This window comes from Mytilus trossulus, chromosome 8 (assembly GCF_036588685.1).
Source record: "Mytilus trossulus isolate FHL-02 chromosome 8, PNRI_Mtr1.1.1.hap1, whole genome shotgun sequence".
Classification (NCBI taxonomy): Eukaryota; Metazoa; Mollusca; class Bivalvia; order Mytilida; family Mytilidae; genus Mytilus; species Mytilus trossulus.
The window spans coordinates 19,958,296-19,972,063 of record NC_086380.1 but is presented as its reverse complement, the minus strand read 5'-3'; the positions used below and the strand labels follow the sequence as shown (position 1 = coordinate 19,972,063).

Here is a 13,768-nt window from a genome sequence, read left to right as displayed (position 1 = left end):
AATATAATAATTTGACATTCCTATGACAAGTACAAAGTTGTTACCGTCTCCTCGGAGTTGGACGATAAACAGATTTATAAATAAACTGTTTACAAAACTTTTCAATTTTTGAAATACTAAGGCTTTTCTTACTGAGGAATATATTAACTTAGCTGTATTTGGCAAAACTTATTTATGATTGTTATCATGTCTTTCCATTGGTCCGATAAACTATATCACAGTTGAAAAGAAAATGCGTTTCATCTTTGACCTCATTACTACAACATCTCTTACATATTCTATTGTGTCGGGGAGTAATACTATATCTACCTCTCTCTATAAGTAAATGGTGAGCAGATATGCGAACTCTTGTTAGACTCCGTCTATCTTTAAAAAAATTAACAATATTAAGATGTTTTACAACCAAAATTTGATTTAAAGGTAACATATGTGCAAAGTTTTCCATCTGAGTGAGTTTTGAGATTTTTTCCCCAATCTCTCAGCCTGTCATTTCTTAGTTTTCTGTTGTCAATTGGTTTAACCCTGTCTGAGGATATTTGGTAATTATTAATCAGTGAAAGAAGTTTCTCAGATGACCTATACCACGATGGTTTCTTTGACAATTTCTTTGATTCTTTAAATGCATTATATAACAATGGGAAGTTGGCGTCTGATTTTTCTAGTCTGTAATAGTATTTAGTCATTGCTTTAATCATATTAAAGTATATCGGTAATCTTCCCAGCTCAGTTAATACTGCAAAGTTGGTGCTTTTTTTGGAGCTCCAAGAATAAATTAACAGAATTAAGTATGTTTTTTTCAGCAGGTAATCTACAGTAGATCGATATGGTCAAATGAAAATTTTCCATTTCAATATTTAGCCAACATTGGGTTAAAGGCTCCCCATATCTCACAGCTGTATAATAGAATGGGTTTGATGGTATGATCAAAAACATGCATGCATGATGATGATGCTTGTTTTGACTGAAGGATGCAAGGATAAAAAATCTTTAGATAACTTAAAATAGGCTTTTAGTGCCTTTTTATACAATTCATCGAGGGCTAGTGTAAAGGAGTCAGATGCACCAAAATGTATACCCAAATATTTATATTTACCACACTCTAGTTTTACACCATTTAGCATAAAATCATTATATTTGTTAATCCATCTACCTGCCTTATTGAATATAAGAACATTATATGTGTTTATTTTTGCGCTGTAGATGAGTATTCCGCTCAAACATGAAAAAAAAATACCGGTCCGAACGATAATTTAAGTTTAATGAATATCAACAAAATCTTACTTTTCAGAAGTTATTTCATCATGTAGTTAGATATTTCCGGTCGATTGGAATTTTGAAATCTAAAAATAGGTAACTAACGGTAGCTTTATTATTAATAGAAGTTTATATTTAGATATTATAAATGTCCTTGGAGTGTTTGTTGTGAAAAGGAGACATTTTTAAGATCTCCTAACGACTTTGCGAGACATTTTCTACTACCGATTGATTTGTTTAATAAAAAAATATCGATTTTTAGTTTCAATATGACTTTATTGTCACAATGGTCACGTGACAAAAAGAAAGAAAGTGCATATTTAAGTGCTGCACCTTAACAATGAAACAAACAGGAAATTGATCATATATGATGATAAGTACTGTAAAACCCGGGACGTAATAGTGGAAATTCATCTCAATATGATTAAGCTGAACTGATATAAGTTAACACCAGCATTCAAAAAAGACTTTTACGAGATTAGGAATTAATATTATTGAAAACAAAAGGTAAATGTAGTATAATATATTAACATAAGTTATGATTATGTATGTGCAATTAATAATAGCTATTGATGATATAGATTTAAGTAAGTATTTACTAAGATGGATAATGTGTATAAGACGTCCATTATTACTAGGGAATGGACTTCCGATCGAATGCCACAGATAATAGTCCGGGCTTAATAAAACAAAAATAATGGAGGTTATGTTTTTACCATGTGACAAAATGCAACCTTGGTCACCAAACAAAAAGTACAACTGGTTTGCTTTTCGAATGAGATATATGTGCATCCGGAATTATCTACACTAAAGTAGTGGATACTCAGAGTGGACGATCGAAGGGGGAGGGAGGATAATAAAAAGTGTTTTTTTGTTATAGTTCTTAATTACAAGGCAAGACATTTCATGTTCACCCTTTTTACAAATGATATTGTAGAAAAGTATTAAAATCATTTGAGACTCATTTTCTTCGCTACGCATAAATAAAGATTGCTAGATTTGACATACCATTTTGGAATTGTGACAATGTAGATAAAACGTGCGTCCGACGAGCAAATATATAAGTCTAGTAAATCTGATGACTTTTATACGACACTTTTTCTATTTGCAAACATAGTTATGACAAATATAGAATTGTCTCATTTTTAACTTGTTAGAACTGTCAAAACACTTTTCAAATTTAACAAGATATGACCACGAATTTCACTATTATTTAATAGATCAATAAGATAGGAATTGATGTCGTCGAAAGAGGATATGAACAATGTATTCAAAACTTCTAGATTATACACCCATGTAATAAGATTTGGGTATAGAAATGCTTTACTTTACATTCATTAAAAATTAAAACTTTACAATCTAGAAACATACATTAGATCTAGCACAGTCCATTCCTGTAAAACTTTCTTTTACTGAGGATTCTGGAAGGCAGCCCAAAATAAAGGCAACAGTAATCACAAATCGATTAAGAGAAAACAAATCCAGGTTACACTCTAACACCGAGGAAAATAATTCTATCAACCTCACTACATTATAACCAATGACTTTCAAAGGAGTGAAAAATGAACCCCGACCGGTTGGAAACGTATGTTTCAATTTGTATTTTAAAAATCTGACCTATCAAATGAATTCCATTTTAAATAAAGGCAACAGTAGTATACCGCTGTTCAAAACATTAACATGTTAACATATTAACATGTTTATATGTTAACATGTTTAATACATTACAGCTTTCGGTAAAGGTAAAATATTTCACCAAAAACGAAAAACATGTCGTTTGTGGCAAACAGATCTTAAAAACTGAAGATTTCATATCAAATGAAATACTAAAACAAGCAAACAAACAACAGCAAATGACTGATTATGCTATATCACGTACGCAAATCACAAGTATATGGCTATAAACGACTAAAAAACACAAATGAATAAACCATGTAAACGGAGTAAGCATTTAGAATTCATACATATTTTTTTTAAAGCTATAAAGTAAAAACACAAAAATACCGAACTCCGAGGAAAATTCAAAAAGGAAAATCAAAAATCAAAAGGCAAAATCAAAAGTCCAAACACATCAAACGAATGGGTAACAACTGTCATATTCCTGACTTGGTACAGGCATTTTCTAATGTAGAAAATGGTGGATTGAACCTGGTTTTATAGCTAGCTAAACCTCTCACTTGTATGACAGTCGCATCAAATTCCATTACATTGTCAACGATGTATGAACAAAACATACATACTCAAAGAGTAAAAATGTCAAAAATATGGGTACAGCAGTCAATATTGTGTTATCATCTTAATATCACTATAAAAACAACAAATGTAACGAAGAATCACAAAAGGCATACATCAAATTTAAAATACTCATTTTGCTTTTCTTGTACCACTTAATTTATGTATATAAAGTCTACCCGTAAAGGTTTTAATTTAGACATTAGTAGCATAATACTATCATTCTATTTTCAGATATTTTAAAACTAACTCACTTAATTCGACATTCCAGCTTAACGAACATAAAAAAAACTCGAAATAACCCATAAATATGGCCTCACCAGATGTCAAGCCAGACACCAGTAATATTTCTACAGTTCACGCACAACCAGAGATAAACAATATTCTCAAAGGCAATGACGATGTTCGTCAACATGAATCGATAGAATTTAGTGGTTTTGCTGTCCAAACAGAAGGCTATGAAGACGTTGTGCCAAATAGCCACACATTTACGGAAAAACAGTCATTGTCTAGTGCAACTATAGGTTAGTTTTTAATCACTGATTAGTGTACACAATGGTTTATTTTATATTTCTAATGATATGCAAACTTACATAATTTGTTCGTCAATTTTTGTTCACTCGTATAATATCACGAGTTTTTTTGTGATGATGAAAAATCCATCATCCGAGTAAATAATTTTCAAACAACTTCTTACTACACTTCACCTTATTTAAATGAAAAGTCAAAACCTAGTGTTTAGATTTTCGACATGAACCATGTGTCGAAAGTTAGCAAACCCCTCAGAAGAATATAAACTTTGTACATGTTTGACTTTTTAAATATTTTGATATGAGTTCACTGATGAGTCTTATGTAGATGAAACGCGCGTTTGGTGTACTAAATTATACCTGGTACCTTTGATAATTATTAACAAAAGCATGCCCTGAGTTCAGATCTTTATCATATAGAAATGGTTGTTCAATGTTGAATATGATCAAACTGTTTTAAATTCTGCGTGTTCCATAAATCGAATATGTATGTATGTTAATCACTATTGATATTTTTACTCTCATTGTTATGCATATTATAATATTGTTTTCAGGTCTATCTCAACATGGACTCCCTTTCCATCTAGTCGAATTAGCTCATAAAACAGTACTTGACAAACAGGTTTTGGATAACCTTATTTCTAAATGCATCATAGCGATAGAGGATAGAGAAGAAATAATAAAACCGACAACACAGTTTGAACGTAATAAAGTTCTATTGGAAATCCTCATTGAGCGTCCATATAATTGTTTGGAGATATTCAAAAATGTCCTGAAACAATTTGACCCGTGTGCTTCTGATCCCGATGTCCTAGAACTACTGAAAAGAATTGAAATTAGTGTGGAAAGCGAACCACCGTCCAATATTTCACAGGCTGAAACTAGTAAGTAGTAAAAAGTATTTTGAGCATACCTTACACAAAATTATATGATATCCTTATATTTTTGTGATTCTATATATATTGTGTATTGAACCTGAAAGACTAGAAAATGTTTATTTAAAATACATCAGACTAAGTTAAGGATTATCTTCTTGATTCACTGTTGTTTCAAACATACCTGTTCGATGTTTAAGTTATTTCTCGCCGTAAAAAGAAAAATCACAAAAATACTGAACTTAGAGGAAAATCAATTCGGAAATCACATGGAAAAATCAAATAACAAAACTCATTAAAAACGAATGAACAAGAACTGTCATAATCCTGACTTGGTACCGGCATTTTCAAATATAGAACATGGTGGATTAAACATTTTATAGCGCTAACCCTCTCACTTTGATGACAGTATCGTCAAATTCCGTTATATTTACAATGATGCATTAACTAATATAGCCTTGTTGTGCTTATAAATGCGGCGTAAAGCAAACACCGATGAAAATCATGTTAGATGTTCTGGGAGATAATTCATATTTCGAAGTGACAAAACAATTCGAAATGCACTTCTGGTATGGTAAATTTGTGTTGATAGTTTTTGATTCCTACATTTGTTTTGAACATGCAAGTATAATGCAGATATAAGTTATGTATTTCGCTTACGTTCTTGTAGGTTTTGTTGCATTAGGGATTCAGAAAAATCGTATCCATTCGCTGATCTCTAACTGACAAACATCTTGAAAAGTATGAGGGTTGTTTTTTTAATGAGATGTTTTCTTTATTTTGTAGTGGTCAACACAAATACCATAAAATTACACAAAAACTACCACGTGTTGCTACACAATATGGATTGTACAACAGATGTAGTTGACCATCTTCTCCAATCAGAAGTCCTAGAACCGGAAGACCGAGAGGAAATATGTTCTATTAACCTTACTAAACACGAAAGTAATAGACGTCTATTGGCTACATTAATGCACAAAGATAAAAACGCGTACAATATGTTTCTAGACGCTCTACGACATGCATCTCATGAACATGTAGTAGATGACCTTGAAAATACAGAGGTGACAACGCATGACAATGAGTTATGTCATATAGGTAATTTAAAAATATTACTTAATGTAAGCTTTAAATTGCTTATTTCTTACTTTCAGTATAATCATACAGGATTATCGTTTTGTACGCCAGATGCATATTTCGTCAACGAAAGACTCATCAGTGACGCTCGATTAAAAACAATATAGCGGAGGTCAAAATAAAGTACAAAGTTGAAGAGCGAAAAGCTTTGTGTCATTTTATTTGTATTCATACATTTTCTTTTTGGTATGATATCGTCTGTCCCTTGATTTTGCCGTTCGATAAGGGACTATCCGATTTGAAAAAAAAAAAATCACAAAATTATTGAACCCCGATGAAAATTCAAAAATGGCTCGAACACTCCAAAAGAATGGATAACTACTGTCGCATTCCTGACATGGTACTTGCATGTTCTTATGTAGTAAATTGTGGATTAAACCTGGCTATAGAACAAGCTAAACTTCTTAGTTGTGTTACAATCGCATCAAATCACCTTATATTGACAACGATGTGTGAACATAACAAACAGAAATAATAGCTAAAACATGTCAAAAATAGGGACACAACAGTCAGCATTGTGTTATCATCTTAATTACTATAAAAACAAATAAATTGAACAAAGAAACATTAAAAGACATAGAGACAAAGCATATTAGCAAAAATTCAAGACAAGACAAGATACGATATGGCCAATTTTTTTATATGTTTGGTGCCACTATTTTCTCATTTTTCAAAAAAGCTACTTATTATGTTTATGTTTAAATATTCCCTTAGGTTTGAAGTTTGTTTGTATGAACTTCAAATTCATTAATTTCAGAAAATGGGTGAGGTGAGGGGGTAAAAAGGCATAAAAAGCCAAAAAAAAGGGAAAATTACAATTTTTGGTCATTGTTTCTTAAAATTTAATAGGGTGCGCCTACGTGAGCCGGAGAAAATAATGGCGATTTAGACAGCAAAAAACAGAGCTAATGACATAGGAATAAAAAAAGATCCTGGGTCACGTTGACACATGCACTTATAAACTTAACAAACCGTTCTGCGGAACACCTGCAAAGTGAATGATAATTAAGATACTTAAATAATAATAGAAAGTTTACCCCCATCACCTCATCCAGTAGCATAAATTAGTGGTTTTAAAGTTCATTCAAACAACTTAGACATCAGGGATTATTTCAACACAATAAGTAGCTTTCAAAAACAGAATTTGAAAAATGAGAAAATAGGTTGTCCAAAAAGGGGTCTTATCGTACCTTCTCCTTTACCATTGTACAATAACACAAGGCCGGGATGTATAAGTACAGAGCCACGTCATATATGTATCAAAGAAACATTCGTTTCCTTGAAGTTCAGTGTTTTGCATTTTTCTCTGTTTTTGTGAATCTTTAAATGTCCTTTTCTCATATACATTTTAAATGATCTCACAAGGAATTCAAGTCAATATTACCCGGATAATCCATCTTTAAACAATAGCATACGTGAATTTCACATGAAAATTACACCATTAGAATGAGTATTTTTCATGTTTTAAAGAAATTTGAAAATTTAGGTGTAATTTCTTTTTTTTAAACTTCATGTGAATTCAAGCGAGTTTCTCATTAGATGCATAAGAAACTCAGATGGAACTAGTTTGTTTGAGTTCTTTTCGAAATTTTGATCGTAAATGCTCTTCATCTTTGTACTTTATTTGGCGTTTTTAACCCTTTTTGGATTGAAGCGTCACTGATGAGTCTTTAGTAGACGAAACGCGCGGCTGGCGTAAATACAAAATTTTCTCCTGGTTTCTGTGATGAGTTTATTTTCATGCATCGGTTCGTTTCAGGTGAAATGCATGTCAATTTCACATGAGTGAAAATTATCTGTGTATAGTTCTGCTTTAGTGTCTACAATAATCTACTATATTGTTGCATGTGCAAATTGTCGATTGTGCACTACATAAGTTACTAATGATAATGCAGGAAATCATCCCCTTAGAATGTTATATTGTGTAGTCGTCAAATCATATTAGAATAATTCTGTACATGCACCTTATTGTATGATACAAGAACTTTAGTAGATTAAATATCCATTCACTTGTTTGCAGGAATGATACAATTGCGAGAAAGACATAGGAAGAAGGCACAAGGTAAATATATCCATATTGTTAGTATGTGTTGTTCACTCGTATAACTTCTTTAAGTTCAGTAACTTGTAATTCATGTAGGGTTAAAGTTTATCTTTCATTATAGTATCAAAGAGATCATTTCTGTTAAGACGTTGGAAAAGGTTTTTTTTATACACTAGCTGAAGCAAGGAGAGCATTACGTTTTACCTTTGTCCGTCTACCTAGTCTTTCCGTACGTTCCTACGTCCCGAAATTGGTTGCTGTTCTCCAATCAAATGTTATGAAACGTATATACACAATGTTTATATCAACAAAACACAGCTCAATTTTGAATTTGGGTGGCGTCTGTTTTACATTTAAAGCGTTATGCTCCTTTACAAATTGAAATTTGTAGTTTCCACTCCCTTACTTTTGTCTGCCTCAACTAAATACTATGAAACCTATACACCATGCGTAATACCACAAAATTCAGATCAAAAACGAGTTTGGGTTGTGTCATTTTGACTGTCCTTGAGTTAATTATTTTTATAACGTTATTTGCAACCGGATGTATTATCTATGTCCCTTGATCATTTATTTTCCTTGATATAATTATTCAATCTAAAAATTCGCTCGTATGGGATAACCCATTTATAAATCCACCCCAGAAACAAAAATGCCATTATAAACAGTGAAACTTTAAAAAAAAATCGATTCCAATATTGTTATTCACCAAATTAAGGTCACATGAAAACATACAACACTTTTAAACAGTATGCATCTAAAAAAAAATGTAAAAACCGCAAAAAGACAATTGCAATTGTTGGAAGAAGGGAATGTATATGGAAACTATATCATTTTTGTTATTCTCATTTAGGATTAGACATGATATCCAAAGTAGAAAAGAACTTAACAAAGATACAACGTGAACTTCAAAACGTTATTCCTGCAAATATACGAGGTAATTAAGTTTATTCTATTGAATACTCCAACTGAAAGGACCATTTTTGTCTATTTTACCAATACATACAATCTAATCTATATGGTATGTATACTTGTGAAATACCTGAATTATACTTGACATACATGAAGAAGAGAACTTTGCCATAACAACGTATCTGTTATCATTATTTAAAAAGTTACTTTAGATGAGTCTTCATTTTTTCCATTTTTTTTAATTTTTTTATTCTGGTTATTAATCAATTTGTTGATTGGGCTTTGCTCATTGTTGAAGTCCGTACAATGACCTGTAGTTGTTAATTTTTGTGTCATTTTGGTCTCTTGTGGACAGTTGTCTCATTGACAATCATACCACATCTTCTTTTTTTTTATCTGTACCGTTTTGTTTTCTTGCACAAACTCATGGAAGGATAATGCAAAAACATAGGTTTTAACAAAAACAGTAAGGACCATGCTAAAAAAGTCAAGTTCGATGTTTTCTTTTTTCAGAGATAATGAGATTACAGATTGAGGAATGGATACTCAAGGACAGATCATTTATTTCTACAAGGGGCAGTGAACATGTCAGAAACTGCGCACAGGACAACAATTGTGTGACCATAACAGGCAGTGCCGGTGTAGGGAAATCATTTATTTCCCGACATGTTGCGCTAAATTTGCAGGAAAATGGGTACATAATTATACCAGTGATGGAGCCAACACAAATTATAAATTACTATCAACCTGGTAGGAATACAGTTTTTGTTGTAGATGATATCTGTGGGAAATTCACTGCTAGTCAACAACAGATTGAAAAGTGGCAACAGTTGTTACCTGTGATTAAAACAATATTAGAAGATAAATGTTGTAAGATAATTGTAACGTGCCGGTTACAAGTTTTTAAGGACAGACAGTTTGGAGTATTGTCCCGATTATTCAAGTCCTGTGTGTGCAATTTGATATCCGACGAATTACGTCTAACAAGATCAGAAAAAACGAAGATGGCAGAATCTTATTTTGGAAAACATATGAATGAATTGGACTTAACTGAAGTGTCAGAACAATCTTTCCCGCTCCTCTGTTCTTTATGTCATATGAAGCCGAAAATGGACGTGTACAAGTTTTTCAAAAGTCCATTTGAAGTGTATAAAGACGAACTAGATATATTATATTGTTCTGGATTGATGAAAATTTGTTCCTTAGTAATGATAGTCCTCTATAATAACAAACTTGATGGAGAATTATTTTCTGGAGATATTACTGACGAACAAAGAAATCTCCTAGATGACACTTTTGAAGCTTGTCTACTGGAAAGAGGAACATCTAAAATGAAGCTGAAAAGTGCTATTGACACTTTAGTTGGTAGCTATATTTCTGAAGAGAATAATGTTTATAGAAGTTTGCATGACAGGTTATTTGACTTCTTCGCTCACTACTTTGGTCACAAGATGATACATTTAATCATAAAGCATGGAGACAGTGGTTTCTTAAGTGAACGTGTCGTGTGGAAACCAACAATAGAGGATCACAAGAATGATGTCGAGTTTACAATAACACTTCCTGATCAAAAACTCCCATTTTATTTAAAAAGACTGATTTCTGATTGGTCAAATGGGAAAGTCACAAATGTTTTTTACAATGATAGCATGAAAATTCCTGCATTCAGGCAACAATTGTTGCTTCACCTTAACCAACTTGACCAGACTCAACGTTGCGATCTTACCAATAAGAGGGATAATGAAAGAGAAGACTTTGCAGCAGGCAATACTCCTCTAATAAAGTCATGTCGTGGTGGTTATTCTGATATAGTGGAATGGCTGTTGGATAACAACGGTAATGTCAATGTGAGTAGAGCCAATGGCGTTACTCCGCTTTTCATGGCAGCGCAAGATGGTCACACAAACATCGTTAGAATGTTATTGAACAAGAAAGCAGACGTCAATTTGAGTAAGAATGCTGGTGGAACACCTCTTAGAATGGCCGCTCAGCAAAACCATTCTGATGTTGTCCGTTTATTAATTGAACATAACGCGGACGTAGATGCTCAAATGTACGATGGTGACAATCCGCTTTTGACAGTCACCCGTAATGGTTTTTCAGATATTGTACAGGTTTTATTAGCTAAAAAAGCTGACTGTAATAAAAGCCTTCAAAGCAAACAGATAATAGCAGATTTTGTTGCTAAACATCCTCCAAAGACTATTAAAAGTGTTCAACAAAGTTGGCTGAAAGTAGCAAATAAGTATGGTTCATAATTAGTTACTAAAGAGTTCGTGAAAAATGCATTACCAAACTATGTTTTTGATATGTTTGCTGGTTCATACCCACTACACCTGGCTAGTTTAATGGGACATACAGAAGTAGTCCAAATCCTCCTGGAGCACAATGTAAATGTGAATGTTACAAAAGTTGATGGAACAACACCGTTATTCTATGCATGTCAAGTCGGACATGAGGATATCGTTTGTTTATTGTTAGAGAGAAGTGCTAATATAGGTATAACACGGACTGATGGAAAATCTCCGCTGGAAATCGCATCGGACAATGGTCATAGATCTATAGTGATAATATTGGAAGAACATTCAAAGAAACAGTAATATTTTTTTTTTACTTTAACGACTTAATCAACACGAGGAAGAAGGTCTACGAAGGCCATAGTTAGCACATTTATCGAAATTCAAATCGAACTATGTAATATCATATGCAGATACCAATATTCACAATATTCAATATGCAAATTTAGATAAATTTGATTTTTTTCTATCCATTGTTTTTTAAAGATGTTTAAAATAGCTTCAAAATTATATAAAGTTTCAAGTGGTTTTGCCAGATTGACCATTGACCACACCGGGGAAAATTTAAAAAAAAAATTAGATGGGCCAGATATACATTCTAACAAAACCAAATATGGTGGACTATGCATGTGGCCAATGTCGTTTGAAGTCAAAACTATTAAAATTTGAATAAACAATTTGTCAAAATTAATATTTTGTTTCTACATGTGAATAGTTATCAAAGGTACCAGAATTTTAATTTAGTACGCCAGACACGCGTTTCGTCTACATAAGACTCATCAGTGACGCTCAAATAATAAATATTTATAAACCCAAACAAGTACAAAGTTGAAGAGCATTGAGGATCCAAAATTCCAAAAAGTTGTGCCAAATACGGCTAAGGTAATCTACGCCTGGGATAAGAAAATCCTAAGTTTTTCAAAAAGTTAAAAGTTTTGTATACAGGAAATTAATAAAAATGACCACATTATTGATATTCATGTCAACACCGAAGTGTTGACTACTGGACTGGTGATACCCTCGGGGACGAAACGTCCACCAGCAGTGGCATCGACCCAGTGGTGTAAATAGTTATCAAAGGTACCAGGATTTTAATTTAGTATGCCAGACGCGCGTTTCGTCGACATAAGACTCATCAGTGACGCTCAAATAAAAAATATTTATAAACCCAAACAAGTACAAGGTTGAAGAGCATTGAGGATCCAAAATTCCAAAAATGACGTAGACAATGACATTATATGTGGTCGAAAGTGTCAGAGCTTGTTGATTTTGTCTTCAGCAGACGTAACTACTTATTTGTATACGCCCGTTAATGGAAAGTATTATGGTATACCGTTGTCCGTCCGTCGTCAACACGTCGTAGGACAATAACTCAACAACGCTTCAACCAATTGGCATTAAACTTTGTTTAATTGTTTATATCTATTGGCATGAGCTCACTTTCAATTTTTTAGGGTTTTAGATCGACTTAAACCGGCTATTTTCTGTGGCATTTAGTTGAAGGTGTCAATTTATTTCATTGCTAATCATTCTTCATAGTGCTATTTTTTAAGAACAAAATATTAAACAAATACTATTGAACCTTACCTTTAAAATCCCTCTGTCTTAGTGTCGTATCTGGTAATTTGATATGGTAATAGTTTTCAAAGGAACAGGGCTTATATATACAATACGCCAGACGTGCCGTCTTCCTAATACTCATCAGTTAGAATTTTTTTAAAAGCGAAACAAGTATCAAATAGACCACTTTCGAGTTCATCCGTCACCAGAAAAAACTCGTCAATTATACACGCCTTTATGACGACATTTACCAGATAGAGGGGGTCGCCTGTATCCCTGCACTATTAATGTTCACCAAGCGTCTTAGTGATCGTCATTGTGCAGGATAAACTATAAATAATTGTTGTTCTGTAGGTACTTAATGAAAATTCCGTAATGACAGCAGTACTGATTGTCATTTTTGAGAATTTAATTTGCCGTATAATTTGTACAATATAGAATTATAGTTTTCCAACCACTCGCTCAACATTGGAACGGAAGTGACAAAGCCCCCAAACGCACAACTGACGTTCACTAAAACCAGAGTTTTTGACGGAAATGCATCGAACTCGAAAGTTATCTATTGAGAAGCATTAAGGACCCAAAATCCCGAAAAGTGTTTTTTCCAAAACATTATGCAGCTTAGGTTATCTTTGCCTTGGTTAAGAAAATTCTTGGTATTTCGTAAACTTAGGAATATAAGCTTTCCTAGAGATTGATATCGTATTTCTGTGTTGTGTTCTTTTCTTGGCAATATCTAGAAAGTCCTGTGTGCTGTTTTTTTGTGAAATTAACAGATTTAGTAGTAAAACGATATATTAAATGTATTTGTTGAGAAAATTAATAAAGATACTAAAACAACAATAATTGATTTAATGTTAGTAAATGAATTATGTGTGACCTACTGCTGATGACATCAGACAGGTTGAAACAATTCTACCAAACTAC

The 13,768-nt window shown here is 32.8% G+C and overlaps 1 protein-coding gene across 1 annotated transcript; it reads left to right on the top strand.

Annotated features, from left to right (window-relative positions):
- The first annotated feature begins 3,724 nt into the window (after window positions 1-3,724).
- Window positions 3,725-11,972, top strand: LOC134680683 (uncharacterized). Its single transcript, XM_063539826.1, has 6 exons — window positions 3,725-4,010; window positions 4,571-4,900; window positions 5,678-5,989; window positions 8,049-8,090; window positions 8,926-9,009; window positions 9,498-11,972. Exons 1-6 carry the CDS (start codon window positions 3,797-3,799, stop codon window positions 11,240-11,242), a joined length of 2,727 nt encoding a protein of 908 aa, XP_063395896.1. The 5' UTR covers window positions 3,725-3,796; the 3' UTR covers window positions 11,243-11,972.
- Window positions 11,973-13,768: the final 1,796 nt, after the last annotated feature.